The sequence below is a fragment of the Ooceraea biroi genome, chromosome 9, assembly GCF_003672135.1.
Source record: "Ooceraea biroi isolate clonal line C1 chromosome 9, Obir_v5.4, whole genome shotgun sequence".
Lineage (NCBI taxonomy): Eukaryota > Metazoa > Arthropoda > Insecta > Hymenoptera > Formicidae > Ooceraea > Ooceraea biroi.
Window position 1 is genome coordinate 11279041 of NC_039514.1, and position 19804 is coordinate 11298844.

General features: G+C 41.7%; 1 protein-coding gene across 3 annotated transcripts in view; it reads left to right on the forward strand.

Moving 5' to 3' along the window:
- Positions 1–16242, forward strand: part of LOC105281587 — a 103771-nt gene extending 87529 nt beyond the window's left edge. For all 3 annotated transcript variants that reach the window (XM_011342895.3, XM_011342897.2, XM_011342896.2), the window contains exons 5-12: positions 2417–2587; positions 4216–4354; positions 6937–7157; positions 7303–7622; positions 7813–9312; positions 9546–9705; positions 9792–9960; positions 10266–16242. In XM_011342895.3, coding sequence (XP_011341197.1) covers positions 2417–2587; positions 4216–4354; positions 6937–7157; positions 7303–7622; positions 7813–9312; positions 9546–9705; positions 9792–9960; positions 10266–10452 — 2867 coding nt within the window. In that variant the 3' untranslated portion in view covers positions 10453–16242. The remainder of the gene's footprint in view (positions 1–2416; positions 2588–4215; positions 4355–6936; positions 7158–7302; positions 7623–7812; positions 9313–9545; positions 9706–9791; positions 9961–10265) is intronic.
- Positions 16243–19804: the final 3562 nt, after the last annotated feature.

Below are 19804 nucleotides of genomic sequence, written 5' to 3' on the forward strand. Positions count from 1 at the left end.
TTTCTTTTTATTTCGCGCGGCGAGATTGCAGAGATTCGCAACGCCCGCCGGAAAACCATATTAAATGGTTAATGAATTCGACGGCAACGGTTCGGCATTCGCTATCGGTGTGCGCAAGCAGTATCGATTGTCGCGTGACGTCATTCACAGAGACCGGCATCCGTCTTCAACTTTGGCCTTTCGGCGCCCCACTGTTCCATTCGCGGCTCGTCTACACGTGTTGGCTGAATAATTGTTTTTCCGAAATTACCAATTAATTCGAGCCACTGCGTGCAGTGACATCGCGTTAAATCATATTACGCGAGCAATTACGTTCGCATATATTAATTAATCGAATAACGCAATTCGATATTGCAACCGCAAATATGTTTTACAGCCAAACGCATGATTTGTTCTCAAAGAAAAATCACTTAAAATTTAAAAAGATCTGGAACACAGTCTAATCTTTAGTTAAATTCACAAGAACACATTTTTCCAAAAACTTTGCAATCATCTGTGTATTATTTTTTTTATTAAAACATCAAAAAACATTGCTTGGAGCTACAAATTCGCTTGGCTACAATTCGTTAACAGATTCGGCATTAAACAGTAACAGGGCGCGCAAGTAAAATCGCGTGACATCACCAGCGTGTGTGTCAATCTTTATCTTCGACTGCACGCTGGTTTCCGATAAAGGATACTCGAGAAAGTCGGGTGTCGGTTTCTTTGGTTTGCGCACTTGCGAAACGCGGCTTTCTGCTTACGTACGCGCGGAAGCTGCGACATTTCACGTCTGATGCCCGATTCGATTATGCAATGGAATCAACAAGCTGCACACGGACGTTATCAACGATCGCATTGGATGTATGTGCGAAGTAGCGCGTAAATTTGCATTAACATGTCGCAAACGAGTGTACGCTGCCAATCTCCAAATTGCTAATTCGCCGTGCGACAATGAGAATCGTAAACCTGCTTTCGAGTTAGCGTTGATCAAGCCTCTCTGTGAATTTGGCTCTATTTTCTTGCACCATGCGATGATCACACGCAATGCTCAATTGTCGCTCGATTTTCGGTAAAGCATTTATTATCAGCTTAATCTTCTTTTAAATTATCTTCAATTAATATGAATTAATATAGAATGAAGAAGAAAAATAAAAACACAAGAATATATCGACTTTTTATATAATAAACATCGCAAAAATTTGCATACAAATAAAATATACTAGAAACGTATATCTTATGCCAAAAGTATAAAGTAACTCGAGCGGCTCCTCGATGCAGCAAGAACAAAACTGCATCGGTTCGAGCTTGCAATTTTCAACAATTGATACCGTTTAATAATCCGTGATAGGAACGCGCCGCTAATCGAACAGACAGAAGGCGTCTCGTGCACTTTTGTCTGACGAGAGAACTCCGTCCGCGCCATCCGGCTCCAATCAGATCTCCGCGAGTGCTCTCGGATGCTGCGCCCGTCTCTCGTCGGCGCGGCTCCGCGCGCGGAGTCGACGTGCGTGAGCACGAACGCGAGGCGCGTTTAACCTACATAGAGTGGAATCGTGATTGGGCGAAGTAAATGGCGAACGATCTTTCAGATAATCGATATGCAGCGGGGGATCGTCGGATCTTCTCACGCGGAGAAAGCCGGTTTCGTTCGCTCGTTCGCTCGTTTGAAAAACGAGGAAGCCGCCGATGTCGCTGCAATTGCTGCTGCGGCGCGATTCAGCGACGCATTTGTGCGGCTTAGATAGCTTTGGAAGTTGAATTGTTGAATTCAGTTTTTTTTAAATTTCATTAAAACGCTAGAACGTCCGCGAATCGATACGGCGACGGTGTCGAAAAATAAGTAATGCCAAGCCGAGGGGTGAATCTGAACGAAAGGGGAGATTGCAGACCTAACGTGACTTATTTGCGCTCCCACGATTATGAGCCATTGAAGCATAACGCTTTGAGATTATCCTATCAGCGGCGCGATTCATGCTACTCGTTTGCTAATGTACTTAACGTACGCAAAACTGCATAAACTCTACTGTAATTTCTATGTAGAATCGCAGAAATTATGTCGAAAACTATGTCGTCATTCGTACGTACGAAGGATTACGTTAGTAATCAGGTATAAAAAAAATCAAGTAATCAATTGATAAAATACAGAGACCTCAATTTCGTGCAAAGCGTTAGATTTTCGAACTATTTCGCAAAATAATCTATTGTGAATTTAATATAGATGTAATATTGTAAAAATTGTACTTGAAAATATATGTGATTGCGTAACCGTGTGCTCTGTTAAACTCTTTTCAATGACTTGAACTTTGCCGTTTAAAAATATCTCGGTTAACGGGATGACGTGATCGTACAACACTTTACAAGGCAATATCGCAATAAAATTAGGAACAAGCGACAATCAATTAAGAAAGTGCACACGCTGCTCTTTTGTTTACAGGGTATTATCAGCCGGCTGGTCCACTGATACAGCACCCGCCGCCACCACCGCCAACCTTACCTCCCGTAAAGGGTCCACCTCCGGAACCGACGCCCACGCCTCCACAAAATTCAGAGGGTTCGGACGATTTGATCGCCACTTCCACAACTTCCGGAGGCACGAGTAGTACAGGTGTGTTTACCGATCATTATAATCACAATTTGTAGGAAACATGCGAAATTGCTTCTCTTAATTAAGGAATATCGTTGTTGGCCTCATTTTGTCAAAGCAATTTTTTACATTAATATGCTTGGAGACTCTAAAAAATTTGAGAAAAATGTTTAGCATTATCTTTCTCTTTAAATTTATTATTTGTGATTACAGAAAATGATTTGTGTCTTCCAACTTTCAAAAATGATTATTTGATAATTATACAATTTCTTTCATGATTGAGCAAATTTTGAATTAGCCCAGAATCTATATATATCTATAATATTTTTATATTCTTTCCTATGGTTTACGTATCAGGCAGATTTTGCTAACTCGATTTATCAAACAGATTTGCGACTCTGGCAAATGTCGTCATACGTCTCGCTAGGAAACTGTAGCAGATCTCGCATTTACATTAATGATTTTATCGTGCAATGCTCAGCGTGGCATGATTATCTATGCTGGAAATGCATTGAGTGCACGTGCAGGTGCATATTAAGATTGCAACGTGTCTAAGTGGTGCGTGAAGGGAAACGTTGGAAAATGTGCAACTCAACTTCCTCCGTTTTATTTCCATTGCACTCCTTTTAATTCTTTCTCGCGTTTCTTTTTTGCAAGACATTTTTTTATTTATACGTTTTATTTCGTTAGCAGTTTTTTGTTTCAAAGTGTGGCAGTTACGCGATTTTTAGCAAAATGAATTATTACTAAAAGCTGAAAATTCACGCGCAGTGAACAGATTATTCGATATCGCGCAGTACTTGATGGAATTTTTTCCCGTATTTCTGCAGAGAATCGTAAACGTACTACAAATTTACAAAAAAAAGAGATATAAAGGATAAGATGTACAATAGTCATTTTCAAGACGAAAACAGTACGTGAAGTTAATATCAAGTTAATATACTGCCAGTATTTTTCTATAAGTAATAAGTCGCGTTAAGATATTATAGATATTAGCGTGTAATGAGCAGCTCTAAATCATGCGGCGCACTCACGTGAGCGTGCGAGGGCTAATAGCGCGAGCACTCACGAGTTAATTGGATGGAGATATCAGCGTCTTCGATAATATAGCGCTATCTCTCCAAGCGCTCTATCAAGATCTTCTCAGGTATAGCACATTCGCGCAAAGATCGTCCTCAAATAACGCTGGTGATAGCCACAGCGTTATTAGCGATGGATACGTAACCAAGGGATACTTACTATTCATTAGATGAAGCTATTCCTGATTACTCTCAGCGCAAATTGATTTTTTTAAAGCATGTTACATCAATTATAGCATCAGAATTTATTATTTAATCACCAGTTAAAGTGCTTACGCGCGCGCGCGTGCTTGACTATTATTTTAACCCTCTTCATTATCTTCTTTCCACATTTAGGCCTCCTGCGAGGCTCAGACGTTGATTGCGTAAAGAGATAATATTTTTTCAACGAATAACTCGAATGAAAATGTATCACTTATCCAACGATATTCCTTGATCGTTCACGAACGGACGTGTCTATTTTAATTATCGAGCTGAACACTCCTGAGTTAATTCGTCACTGGCGAGAGTCAGTGTGATCATCGGATCCGATAGAACACGCAAGGATGGACGGACGATCGTTTGTTACAGGTGGGGGCTTTTATAGGACGTATTGCCCGCAGTACTACAGCACTCCGCCGCAGTATCCGGATCTGTGTTATCCCCCGACGTATTCTCATCCTCACGCTCATCCGCCGCATTACTACAAATACCCGCCCACTTACAGAAGGTAAGAGATTTATGTGTATCCGCGTTCGATCCCTCGCACGATGACACGAGTAAGAAGAGACGAAAGGAACATACGCGTAACGCTCTCTACTTGCTTGCCGGAAATGACGCCGTAATTTCCGAAATAATCATTGCTCGCGTTGGGTAACGCGATTCTTAATATGTATATTATCACGTTGTGGTGTAAAAACCGACAGTATTCCCGTCGTAGCGTTATCGGCGTCGTTATGCCAGATTTTTTTCTGTCCGCAACTTCGCTCTTTCGAGCGAACGCTCGTGGTTTATTTATAAATGCCCGCAGCGCGATTTATGAACGTTAACTATCAAATTGCGCACAGCAGTTATACATAATAAATTAAACGCGATTGTATCTCGCGCTTAAACATCATCGTTCGTTAATCGTTCCGCGGCACGAAAGTTGTTTCGCCTAGTGTCTCTTGAATACAGAGTTTGGACACCTCGCTCACATCTTTCCATTAATTCACGTTCTCAGGTCTCTTAAAATGGTGGAATCAATCAAAGTGTAGCGGAAATGCACGTACATTTAAAAAATGATAAAAGTAAAATTGTAAAGGGAGTATATGAGGATTTATGGATATAACAGGTAAAATATTATTTAAATATATTATTAAAATATATATTTTGTTACATAGGAAGAAATAAAATAAACATATAAAATAATATAAAATCTGATTTAATAAATCAGTAAAGTAAAATGTTATTTAATATAGAGTGCATGGCTATAGTTTTACTACTATATAGTTTTACTATTTTTATCTCCATTTGTTTACACAAAATGCATTCTGTATACAATAAAGCGTTTCTTAGAGGGCAAGTTATGGCAATATCTTGCCATTTATTACTTACGCTGTCTTTAAAAAGTTTTCTGTAATAATAAAAGCTGCTAAGTTCTAAGGAATATCTTTAAGGAAACTTTTTTCTGCTATTTACATATCTCCACCATAAATATACGTTATTTTGAGGGACTTGAATGTTCAGACTCTGCATTCTAGGGACCCTAGTTTCGCGACCAACCGCCTGCAGTTTCGGATTAGTTTTGACAAAAGTAAACGCCATCGTGAACGTTTTAATGCTAATGGAGTTTTTAAATTGTTCGAAAATAAATCAACTACTATGCGATAAAATCGCACTCGATAACGTCGCATGCTGACGTCGTTCCGACTATCTTGCTGGAAATCTGCGTAAAAGAATATGGAAGTGTGGTAATACAGTCGTGCTAATATTATCGTTTCTTTTAACGTCGTCGTACAATTCAATAATTTTTATAAAGCGTATCTGCACGATAAAAAGCATATTCTACCACATCGCGATTACATCTAGGTCACAGATGGTGCTGGCTCTTCCAAACCGTCGTTATCTTGTTTTTGGTGGAGAAGTGAAAGCTGTAACTGGAGCGTGGCAAAGTTGCTTTTTGCCGCAAAGTTCCGAAAATTCTCGATGGCCAATTTCGATGCAATTACTATCTAATTACCTCGCATTTCCATAGGGAAAATGTTTTACATTCTTTTATATCGTCGCGATTAAATCTGACGATTTAAGATCACTCTTTGAGATATTCTTAAACCGAGATTGAGATTACATAATATGAGGAGAGGATATAGAAAAGTAATGAAATAACTTCTTACCTTCCTTATTTAAATCTAGATATATATATATCTGATAAATGAGTGACACACACACACACACACACACACACACACACACACACACACACGATAAACTGCACAAAATCAATTCAACATACGCAATTGTCAAATCTCGAAATGAACTGGCGACGCGGAATAACATAAAAATTACTCGCAGTGTTTTTTTCCTGTTATGACTTAAATCTCTCTCCTTAGAGAAGACTGTATTATTCTCTCTATTTCGTAAGCAGTTTTCAGTTAATAATAAACACAGTGCGACATTATAATTATTTTCATCTAACAAATGCGAAAATCCGGATAATTCAAACGGATAATCCAAAGCCATAACGATTTACAAAACCAAAAAATCATCGATTACCAGAAAACCCGTGCTGACTGTTTTAGCAAAATTCAAACAGAAAACTTTGTATTAAGAATTAATATAAAGTTTTACATTTGAATTTCGTTAAAAAGATTGGCACGGACTTTCCGATCACCTGAATATTTAAAATTCTCGGATACTACATATTTTATATATATATTTGTATAATTTCTTCCTGGTACATTTAATTCGGTAAAATCCGAATGCCACCAATCTCTCCCAATTCCCGAAGTTTCAATATTTCAATATTATATTTTATCCGATATTTTCGTTACCGAAAAATTCACCTTAAATTGGTCAAAGAGATTTATCGATCAAAAGAATTATGCAAGCGACAGTTTGAATATTTCTTTCGACCGTAGAATTTAGATTCTCGCAGCGATCGCGAGCAATTCGAGTTGTATATCTCCGCGCGTCCCTTCTGTATCGGTCCTTCCGACCTCTAAACCTAACGAGAATGAGAGCTGTCGATAAGAAGGGGCGGATGTCCGGCGCGCGAGTTGGTATTCGCCCTTCGATTGTCCAGTGCATTTCATAAGGAGGGTATCTTTTCAGGCAATACTATGGCTATCAGGAGTCCGGTGGAGGAGGCGGACCGCCTCCGGGTAGCGGGGCCGCCGGAGGTGGCCCTGGAGTCGTTGATTACCAGCCACCTCCACCACCACCCGGCGAATATCTGCCACCTTATTACGGAGGCTACCCACCGCCTCCTCATCCGCCGCCGCCGCCACCGAATCCGGCATATCTGCATTCTCAGGGAAGACCTTTCGTAGACCGTAAGTATCATCGTTCTCAAACAGAATGAGGAGCTTATAAATCTCACGATGAATTGAACCTTCCGCGTTCCCCTCTCCCTTTACCGAATGTTTAGAAAACGTAAAAGACATCAACCGCGTATTCACCGAGTTATTCGTGCTACAGCCTTTCAGGGTTGTCCATGCCCGATGCAATCGTGTCCAAAAAACGTGGATACTGGGGCCCTTATTGGTAATGGTAAGGGAGCGCCAGTGGTATCGGGGCCCGGTCTGTCATTGCCACCCAGTGCTTTGGTAGGTCCGCCCTCGCCGGCGAGGGGGCTAGCCGGGCTAGCACCCCCTCACGGTGCCAATGCCTGGGATACGGATCGCGTCCAAATCAACACTCATCGCAACCTAAATCAGAACCAACCCCCCTCGGTCCCGCCGTCGCACAATCTAGTCGGTGGGCACAGTCGCCCTCAGAATCAAGATTGTAGGAGTAAGGTACGTCCCCTTCATTCTCAGCCAATCTTGGGACAAAGCTTAAAGAAAAAAAGGAATGGAATACTGGAATTGGTCGCGCAGACCTTGTCGGAAATTCTTTTCTTTTCTTTCCGGGAATTCTCGCATGTATCATGATGACGATGATAACAGAATCATCTGATAAATTTCCTTTTTATTTCATCGCTTGCAGGACGAACAAAACTGTACGGAAGATACATTGAGGAAGTGCAGTTGTCAGAATGCATGCACGTCTACCTGCGAGGTCAAAATGGAGACCCTATCGCCCACCGAGAAGCTGTCAGTGGCGGCGAGCTGTCCCGGCAGCAAGTACCACAACTTCAAGCTAGAAAACAACAATGTCAAATGTGAGTCCTGCAGCATGGAGATCGCCGACGGGATGCCATGCGTCGCCAACTGCAACGTTGTCAAGTGTGAGTCGGACTACAAGTGCGACATCATGAAGTGCGAGCAGTGCATGAAGGAAGGCCAAATAGCGATAATGGAGATGGACAAGGATTCCGGCATTGTGTTGGACGACAAGCTCGACGGCGATCCCGATGTGAAGGAAGAGCTAGACGTGGTGGTGATCGACAGTGATGAGAACTGGAAAAAACCCGATTATGAGCCAACTGTGCAGGAGACTGTCGACGACAAAGAGGAGAAGATCGCGGAGATGGCGATCACGACCGAGGCCGTGTTGGAGACCGAAACGGAGGAGCAGCCCAAGTGCCAAAAGGTGACGAAGAGGAAGCTATCGTTAGACAGCTTATCGGACAGCAGAAAGAAGAGGAAACTCAGCAAAAGGGCACTGTCGGTCGGCTCGTCCCAAGACCCGAGCAACGAGCAAGTGACGGTCAACATGATCGCACCGATCGAGCCGCTGCCGAACAAGACTAGCGACAGTATCAGAACCGAGATGAGCGCGCCGAAAAAGAAGCAGGCGAAGAAGGACGCTCGAGGTCAAAAACGCAAAGCGGAAGCACTGAACGCGAGCGAAAGCGCGACGAAGAAGGCGAAAACCGGCAAACAGAACGCGGGTAATGGTCTCGGGAATTGTCTGAAGCGAACTGCCAGCGACACTTCGATAATGGAGACCATTGATGATGTGATACAACAGAGTCTGCAAATGACACAGAGGAAGGACCGCAAGAGCAAGAATTGCGAGCGCGTAGAGAAGAAGAAGAGCGTAAAAGAAGAATTGTTGCCGACGGCGAAGAAGAGCGCGAAGAAGATTGATCAGATCAAGGAGCAAGTCGTCGAAAAGATGTCGAAGATAATTTCGAAGAGCGGTCAGACCAAAGGTAAAGCGGATGCGAAGCCGAAATCCAAAGTTTCACAGGATGGCAAAGCTAAGGGTAAAGGTAAGGCTAAAACCGCGGATGTCAAGATACAGGATGTGAAATCCCGAGTACAGGAGACAAAGGCGAGGGATGGTTCGAAGAAACGCGACACCGCGCCTAAGACCAAAGCAGTCGACGTCAGTGAAGAACCGAAGAAATCGGCTGTAATTAAAAAGAAACGGAAGAGCACGAAAAAGGCGACGAACGCCAAGAAGCCGGGCTGCAAGCCGGAGAGTTCCTCAGTCGGAAACGAGAGCCTGACGTTAACGAGAAAAACGTTCCTGAAGCCCAAGTGGAACAACGGATGGAGCTGGGAGGGGGAGCCCTTTGAAGCCAAAGTTTATTTAACGGTAAGAACAAGAACTCGTATTCTTAAATTTCTGGCCTGGTTATTTAAGACTCAGATTTTAATATCAGTTAACGGTCGAATTTTTATTTATAAACTCTGATAAAATGGGAAAACCGATTTTCCGTCACACCATCATCATGAGTGACAAAATAATTAAAGAAAGATCGAGTTTCATCGGTGCATTCTATCCAGAAAATAGTGAAATCTAATCGATTCTGTAACTCATTATTCTAGAATGAGGCAACAGCCATACGGCGATGTTACGCGAGCATGAGTCACGAGGATGGCGATGTGTTGAGACCACGGGACTGCGTGTTACTGAAGAGCAGTACGCGGAAGGGCGATCTACCATATGTAGCTAAGATCGCCGCGCTCTGGGAGAATCCTGACGACGGTAGAGATCTTTTGAATTGCGGAAGCAATCACTTCCATCCGGATCCAGATACGATCAATGTTAATACGCCGTTCCATTGTCTTTAGGTGAGATGATGTTCTCGTTACTGTGGTACTACCGACCTGAACATACGGAACAGGGTCGGACGCCGCACGACAGCGAGGATGAGGTATTTGCTTCGCGCCACCGGGATGCAAACAGCGTTGCTTGCATAGAGGATAAATGTTATATCCTAACGTTTAACGAGTACTGTCGGTAAGCATAAAATTATCCTGGCTATGAAGTTTACTAGCATATTAAATATGGTTTCCCTTTTTCTGGAAAATCTGACATTTTTGACGATTCACTTGTGTAATCAAGTCGAATGGTATTAGATTATGTTTGCAATTTGTTCGTTACAGTTTTTTAGATTTTTTTATACATATCTCTAAAATTTCTGCTAGCAGTCAATTGCCAAAGCTTGTCGTATAAGAACTTTTATTGTTGGCTCGAGATGTTTCTTTTCATAAGCAACGGCACAGCTTATCTCTACATTGTCGCATGTCGTTTTCTTGTGATAGGTACCGTAAAAACTTGCGGAGGATCGAAGAAGGCTTAGAAAATCCTGGCTTGATAGTTCCGCCAGGGGACCAAGTGTATCCAAGAGAGAATCAGCAGCCTCCTATACCAGTATCATCAGAAACGGTGCTCTTCTGTCGACGTGTTTACGACTATCGCGGGAAGAAACTCGTGAAGAATCCCGGATGACTCGAATTCCTGTAAGATGCAAACCGCGGAAGCTTAAGTCACACTGAACAACACATTGAAACTGGCCGCAGGTCCCCTTTCAAGCGTAATCGTGCGTCGTTGTTGATCGATTTGTCCTGATTTCGGTAGGGGGGTAACGAGATCCGATCGTTTTTTCCAAATGAATCACCGATTCTGCGTGCAGTCTTCATTTTTCGCACTACTCACTGCCCGTCTATTTGCTAGATGACTAGCTTCTACCTAGAGAAACATATTCGGTCCCGTTTTAAAAACGATCGCGGAAGAGTGACAAAAGTGAACGCACACGCGACTGTGTTTCAACGACAATCGGATCTCCTTTTACCTGGAAGTGTAACAGGATTGTTAGAACATGGCGTCACACGAAAAAGACTTGCAGATGAAGAAACGGCATCTCGTATATATCGCATGCATTGTATAAGGCTACCCCCCCTTATTGCCGCTTACATTAATCCGTCTTTCTATCTTGCTCGTCCTGCTCGTCCACGGAAATCATGATAAATCGCTCATTAATTCTGGTGATAGATGCTGAATCGGATATCGTAGCGGCGGACCGAGCGTGCGGTAGCGCGCCGAGCACCCCAAAGCACCGGAGTGTATAGATCAATTGCATGTTCCCCGGATATTTTTCCAAGAGTGGCATTATTATCCATGTGTTCCTCTCGCGCCACGCTCGCGTATCCTCGATCCTCGGTCTCGCGTCTTCTCGTCCGTCTCTACGAACGGACGCTCAACGTGTCCACGATTACTAATGTGTAATAAGGTGTTTTTAGGCGAATTAGTGGAATTTGACAATTTTATAGAGAGAACGATATTTTTTGCGAAATAGCGTTTTACACAACACACTTAAATGCGTATTTTTCACACGGGTGGTACAAATGCGCGACGACGTAATACGGCGCCTTAACTTGAAGGGAACCTACGTACAGTTTCAACGACATGGAATCAAAAGCAGGGACGAAATTGCGATTATTTTAGCGGAAATGAGCGAACAGCGTGACGCATATAAAGTGTTCCACTGGACTCCAATCGGGCGTGAGCGCCTGGTACGAGGAGCGAAATTGTCAATGCTCGTGCGACACTATTACACTTCCATTTATCCCATGGTGTGTTTGCATCTCTCTCGGGAAGGGAGGAGAACGGACTGCGACTCCTTCCGAAATTCCCGAACCGCGCACATGCGTCATCTTTTCATAAGCGTGATTATTGTACGGTAAAATGCATTTTACGATCAGTGCCGAAAAACGAAATGTTCCGGAGATTGGAAGCGGCTTGATCCTGTTTGAGAAATTCGATCGCGTTCGTTGGCGAAGCAAAAGACTTTTCTTTTCCAATTACCTTTGCAGATCTGTCAATGTAACGAGTGTCGCTGCAGATTGGAGCACCTTGCTGAAATTAAGGGATACCGGTATGAGGGGTATTTTTGATACCGGTTTCAATTGTTGATTTACGCTAGATACTCAAAAATCAAAGCGTTGCGATGAGAATAATCGGGGACCGAGCCGTTTCTACCCAGCACGCCACTCGTCTATCGCTTTGTAAAAAGACCTTTGTTCGCTCCTTTTAATTTTTTTTCTAATAAAATAATAATGCCTCCTTCTAAAGGAGACACGGACATTTTATCGTTATCGCGATGTCTGCGCGATGTTATGTCTCGGACCTGTTACACGAGTCACCGCGAGTTGCTTCTACATGTAATTTCGACTTCCTCCTTTTTTATGATTATCCTTTTCATTTTGATTCGATCTCCGAGATCCGTAATGAGAGAGAACTGTAGTTGTATATTATCGCTATATATAATTTAGGTATATTTTTGATTAGGTATATATATGATATATTTTCGGTTCGTAAAGGATTCACGCATATTAGCAAGTAATCCGTGCGCGCGGTAGGATGCCAAAAATAAGCAGAACATATTTGCGAACTACGAGAAGCTTCATCTTTTTTTCACGCGCATTAATATTATCGCATACCAAAATTAATCGCAGGATTATTGATAAGTAATTAATTTCTAATGGGAATTTCCTCTCGAATTATGTTGATTTTGATTATTTACATTTGTTGAGTGTGGCGGGCGCTTTGTTGGAAATTAATGATTATTTAAAATTAATATATTCATGATATGATTATTATTTAATATCTAATATATTGGATATAGGTATTAAGTTATTTTGCGAGAGACTAGAGACAAGTAGAAGAGCGCGCGTATTTGCGACTGTTTGTGTGTACGTGCGAAGGAAAAGAAATGAAATAGGAAACAATGACGAGCACTTGTCACTGACGGGCGATTAAGTCAGGAATACGATCAAGAAAATGAGAGATGTAAAACGATGGAAACAAATCGCGTTTGCGGCAAGTTTAACTCATTAACCGTGGGTGACGAGTTAACTCGTCGTTAGAAAATGCTTCTCCAGCGCGCATGACGAGTTAACTCGTCATGGATATTTGAGGGCAGCGCGCGTAAGACTTGATGAATTTGTTCATCAAGGTTTTTATTGGTCGCCACGATGGCTTGATATCTTCAAATGTTTTTTCACTTGCATTTGCTTTTTCATATCGAAAAAGAATAACGCTGCGCGCTTTCGGTAAATGAACTCCCCGGTTAATGGGTTAAATTGCGATACCAAAACATTGTTCAGACGTGCAAAAATTTTCTTTGCGTTGCGATTCGATGTCTCTCACGTTTGACGTATCTCATAATGTATCCGGGTAACACTTGAAAATATGCGCTTGACATGTATTTGATAAGCAGGTCGACTTAGTTTTACATAAAATACCGTACGTGTGTATTTCAACGGACGCCGTTCGAAATCGAGAACATACCGAAGAAACACCGCCGAATCATCACGCACTTTTTCCTCCGTGTTCACCGGAACTAAATAAGAAAGGAAACAGAAGGAAGGAGAGTCAGGCGTTGCGTCGATGCGTGTGCACCATGAAAAATCCAAAGAAAAAGAAAAAACGCCGAGGCTCCGCGAGGGGCGCGAATTAGGATACTCATCAGTAATCCACCGGATTCTTGCGTAATCTTTTTATAGATAGTTTTATATTCCTTTTTTAACGCGCGAAGGGGAAGTATAGGAAAGGTGTACGATGGCGCAGCAGACACAGTCTTTTTTATAGTCAAAAGCAGAGCGGAAACGATATAGAGAGACAAACCGACAACGGGAGAACGGTAACACGCAGACGAATCGCTCGCCGGAGGGATATTGAACGAAGAAGAGAAAGAAATTCGTACGCGACGAGGCGTGCTTATTGCAGATCGTCGAGAATCAAGATGTGAAACGGACGGACCGCGCGCTCTTGTAAATACTGTGTATTCGCGTAATATCGTAATAATAATACCTAAGAGAATTAAAATGCGGAAAGGGAAGACGTTGGCAGAAGAAAGCGCGGCTTTCCTCAGCGGGCCGCGCGGTACGGGCGCGTGAGATTTTTCAGGAACTTACCTATCTAACGACGGTTAACATGGGAACATTGCACACAATGCATATCCTCTGTTCATTTTGCGTAGCTGGCGGATCTTTCTCCATCGCGAGAGCGAACAGAACAGCGGCAGCGATCACGGTCGTTCATAAGAGCACGGTATGGGCATGCGAGACTCGTGGCCTCCACCTCCCGGCTGCCCTGTTCCGCTCCCTGTCTCCTTCATCCTATGATTCTTCTCCGCCTTCCCTCCCCACCCCTCCCTCTCCTCCGCCACACCTCCGCTGCATTCGCATTTAATCAAAATGCAACAAGTGTCGGCCGCGCACGCTCGTCGAGATCGGGTGCGTCGTCGTGAAATCGCTCGCTCGCGAGACACCTGAGATGTCGCTTATCAAAACGGACGAGCGAACGAGCGAGCGTCGACAAACGCAAGCGGTTTGACACAGCGGCTTGAATCATTTTGTATTCGTTAATTCGTTATTGAATTTAATAAAACGTTAATGGGATCATGTATCATGTAGGAAAATAAACGAGAATACTGCGAAAGTCCGGCAGGCTCACTGATTGCCTGTACGCGAGCTTATTTGACAGCGCTGTATCGATCCGCGACGCTTCTAGCGATTATTGTAAAAGAAGAGAACGGAATTAGGTCACGCCGTTATACTTCGTAGCGTAGGATCAGTCGCGATCGTTGTGCCCGATCTCGAGAGAACGCCATCGCCGTTTCCGAACGATCAACCCGATCAACTCCCATCGCGTGGCGTTACGCGATTTGCCGTGCGGATGCACGATCCCTTCTGGTTCGTTTGCCGAGACGAGACAGCCGAGATACGACGCGCGATTGTACTCGTAGGTAGTGCCTCGTTCTCGTAGCTGCGAGACTTGTACGACCTCCTACACGCTGCATGTTTCGTTTTGCATTAGACAGACACACATACGTGTTTGATACATCGCAGTTTATTGCGAAATTGTCGACGACTTTTGTTTGGGAGAACGTGAATTCTGGGATCATTGATACATCATTTTTATATATATTTGTGGATAAATTTAAAATAACTGTTGAACAATAGCGTTTATCCCGTTTTGTTCACGTTTTTTACACAAAGGAGCTCATTTTATACATGGCATTACGATTTTTCTTTGTATCGCTACGGAACCGTATTAATTATTTACCTGTACCGTCTCTTATATCGATGTTTCTAATTGTAGATTTCTAATTTGTATCTTTTTTTCCTATAAAGTATTTCGTAATACTTTGAGATACCAAATAAAGTTTCAATGTACTTGCAAAAAGACTAAATATAAATCGCATTATATTTTGATGTCGTTGCGTAATTTAACTACTTGGCTTGAAACAACGTAAAGCCGAACACAAGCCAAGCTTGTACTCAGACGCTCGTAACGTATATATTAGTTTAATATAAACTGTTGCAAAAAATAAATGAATTAATGTTCCACGCTTCATCTAATAGAATTTTAAAAAATCGTATTCTTAACATGTTCCCTGCCACGTGCATCATTTTCGGTATGTACTGAAACTCATTTTCAGGCCAAGTGATATTTTTATTATTGGTAAATAAAGTGCAAGAAAATAATTGTTGATGTCACTATTACATGCACTATGATGTATCTGTTAAGTTGCATCAAGTTTCACTATTTACTCCACTAAAAGTAAATTTTCAGCTCACAAAAAGCGGAAAAATAAACAATTTTTATATACTTTTCAAATTCTAATACTAAAAACGGTATACGTTGTACCGGTACATAGAATTTGATAAATATGTTAATTTTATAAATATATTTGATAAATGTATGGTACACATGGTCTGAAAATGACAACTACTCAAAAACGGTTTGGCAGAGAACGTGTTAAATAAGCATAATAATTCACATACAGCCATCGATCAAGTAGCAAGCCAAGTGAGCAAATTAAAGTAAAGGAGTTATGTCTGAATATCTTTCCTTAAATATATTGTCTACATGCAGTTTTTATTTTTTTTTATTTAAAAGAAACGGCGCCGAGAGATGTCAAATTTCCAATGCTAGACAATTGACAAAACAGATGAATTTTTTATTATGATAGGATGTATCGTTATTTACATTCATCTTTTAAATAATTGTACTAATTGTATTTTTTCAAATAATTGTACTTACATTGCATCTTTGCGGATCAACCGTCATGTTGAATGTATCGTGCGGAAAGATGCACAATGCTCGCAAAAGCGGTTCGCGTCTCCGAGGAAGCGAGGCATGCCTAGAGATCCGACATTTGTAATTTTAAATCATCGCAGTGCATCCTGAGCCGAAAAAAAACTGTTGACAGAAATAAACAAGTCTAATTTACCAAGTGTCTTACTAAAGTATCTGCTCCGATTGTACCGATATATTGGTGGATACGCGTGATTCGCAAATATGAAAACAGGGATAACAAGTGTAGTGATTGAATGTTTAGTTATACGAACTCGGAAAATCGCGAAGACCTTTGGAGAAACATCAGTTTTCGAAGAGGCCCAAGTATATCTATATAAATAGATAGGCGCGTATAAATGATATCGTCATTACATTGTAAGTAACAGGAAGATTGTGTTCTAGATAGAAGATAGAAGATCTACTCCTATTTATACGCGCGGCTCTTACCGAGAAAGTAAAAAAAAAGTATTTTTAACCCATTTATTTTTGTGACTTTGGAAGATAATGTCATCCTTTTGCTCGAAAAATTGCAGCAAAAATAGAATTCTCTGCATGTATGTATTGTTTTGTAACAATTAATTGGATCGTTTTTCTTTTATCTGATGTCATTGTATTTTGGTTCCGCCCTTTGCATTTATAAATCATACTTTTGTTGGATAGCGCTCGCAGAAATAAAGCTTGCATAATAAGTATATTGTCAGGTAGGTAACAAACGGTGCAAGTCGGGAGTCCGTTTTCGCACTCGCGCTTTTTGGGATTGAGTGAAGGGCGAGTCCGTTGATCGTATCAAAAACTCTCTTCCTTTTATCGATAATGGGAGAGACTCTGAGGTGTGAGATATCTTCTCGCTTGAAATTAGTATCGATTAGAAACCGCTTGTTTGAAACAAGTGCGAACGGCAAAATGAATGGCAACGTCATACACGAGCATACAAAATACAATAAAAAGAAAGAAAATAATATTATTTGTACGGAAGACGAGATAAGAAAAGGTATATAAATATATACATATGACAAAGTATATATAAATATATATATATATATATATATATAAATCTATATATATATATTTAAATAATTAGAATAAAAAATATATATGTATATTATTGAGAGAAAAAATGGATAATTATAAATAACGTGCATACACATACGCGAAATCCATCGATACAACAAATACACGTATACACTCTGACACACGCGCATACAAGTTACACGGTACAGAGTACGATACAGAGCAATACGTGATACTTCTGTGGAGGACAGGGAACAAGAAGATAATACAAGTGCCAGAGAGCATTCCTAGGAAACTCATTGCAATGATTTTACCCGTCAGTGTTTCTTTATTCTTTTCTTTCCTTTCCTATCCTCGAAATGCGTGTACATCGATTAGTGTATGAATCACCTCGCGATCCGTCGAGTCGTTCCTAAGCTGTTTGTATCTGTAATCATTGCGAAGCGACACTCGTAGACGATAATTAACACGTTTCCCGAGCGGAGATCGCGACGGTATGAAGTGCGTTTCCTTCATCTAAATTGAGTCGTTTCTATTCCTTATCTCGCATCTGAATGAAAGACCTTATATCTTAAATAATTTTTGTACGTGTAAGTACTTGTTTCCAGCATGATAAGGCAATTTTAAATTAGGACTATCGCGTTTCTAAGATTCTTTAAATTTTCAACTTGTAGAAATAATCATTCTCGTTTGTTGGGCATTTTCATAACAGATCGAAGGTAAAAAAATTTAAATTACGTATGAATTAAATTGCAAAAGAATTACAACATCACAAATTTCGAATGTTTTATTCGAATATCAGCAGATGCCCTTTTTGAATGGACAGGCAAGCATTAAGCATTGCGTTCATATTCGAATAGCTTGGTGCCTCGCACATCTCCGCTCTCCAATCCGACGAGACTAAATTCATTAGCGTAACTCGTCTATCGCGCACGAGAAAACGTGGCGGTGCCACTTCGGAAATTTCGGCGATTTCCACTGTTGTTCAAGTCGTCAATGCGACCACGATCCTCTCTATACGAAGCAGCGGAAACATGAAAAAACACGGCAGTCGAGTGCTTCCTCGAGGTGTCACGCGTTACTTTCAACGGTATATTTCGTACAAATACTATACTACTTTTAGACGTAATTTGTAAGCTTCGTAGAATGAAAAAAAAGGGAATTAAGTGACACGAGCGGATCGCGGCGCGAACGAGCGGATCGCGGAGCGAACGAGCGCGATTCGCACGAAGGAGGGAGGCAACGTAACTCGCTTCCACTCTATTCCTTATTTAGTTTTTCTTTGGTAAAAAGGAAAATTTATCGTGATTACTCTACACGTGTCCCCTGCCGCTTACTCAATCGAGCTGTTCTGTTCTTATCGCGTGTCCACATCCGCTCGTTCCGCCGCGAATCCGTGTTTTAGAGCCGCAATGTGTTTTTCACAGACACCGACGTAAATATATCTCGCGACCAAGCGCAGAAACCGAGAACGACGTGATGGGCGCACGTCGTTGTCTTGTAACATTGTAAATTACTATAAAACGGCGAACATTTAATAAATTATTTGATCAAACCCACCGGACTTCTTTCGTCCCTTCCACCTCAAGACGCAAAGTGACAATTTATATACAATTTATATACTCTGTACCTTTTATGAATATATTTCTTATATATTTTATCATAGTACTCAATATAAAAATTGATAAATATATTATATATTAGCAATATCGATATATTTTGACGTTTCATACTGACGTTTCAACTGGCACAAATTGCACTTCGAGCCAACTGCAGTGCGTGCTCGGCATTTTATTAGTTGCAGGCATAAATTAGTTTGACCTAAAAAAGGGGGATATTCGACGGGGCATACCGGTTCGAGCTGAATATTCGCATGTAGCCCGTTCGAGCGCCATAAATTTTTCGGCTTCACGTGGGGTTAATCCTAGAATCGTGGATGCCAGCACGAACTCGCGCCCGTTCCCGAGGAGGAGGATTACGCAAGACGAGCCCGGCTACAGGCGGTTTCAGGAAAGCTGCCGATCGGAGCTACTCCGATGAGAAAAAGGAGCAATCGCGTACGCGTGCGTTAATCAACCGAGGAAGATGAATCGTTCGCCTTCTGCTGCGCTCTCGCGGTCCTCCGGAATTTCCGTGGGAACTCGCCCAAGGAATTTACGAATCGCCATTGTGTCTGCATCTCGCGCGAGTAAAACGCAAGCTCTTGGGATATCTCCGAAGAGTTTGTGCGATGGAAGACGGTAACAGATGATAGAGATACAACGAAGAAATATAGTAGAGAAATAAAATGGAGAAAAATTCACTCTTTATTTAAAGACTGCTAATAAGATACGCAACAAGTATTTCTTTTATTTCTCATGTATCCATATTCCTCAAATTTTATTTCTTAAAGGAAACTCGGCTTGCATAAATTTTTCTGATTTTAAATTAAATAAATTTTAAAAAATACGCGCAAGAAGAGTAAGAGAAATCGCTTCGTATCATTTAATAATAAAAGCGCATGCCTATCGGTCTAATGTTGCTTACAGCCAACCGTGGGGATCCACGACTTCCGCGCGGCGGAAGTGGCGTGAAAAGCCGAGCCGCAGGAACGGAAGGAGCTCAGAGAAAGGGTATCTTGGTCTCGCAAGCATGGCGAGAGGATATTGCGATCGGTCAGCGGCGGCGGTGGCGTTTTCAAGTTTTAATCCGAGGGCGAGCAAGA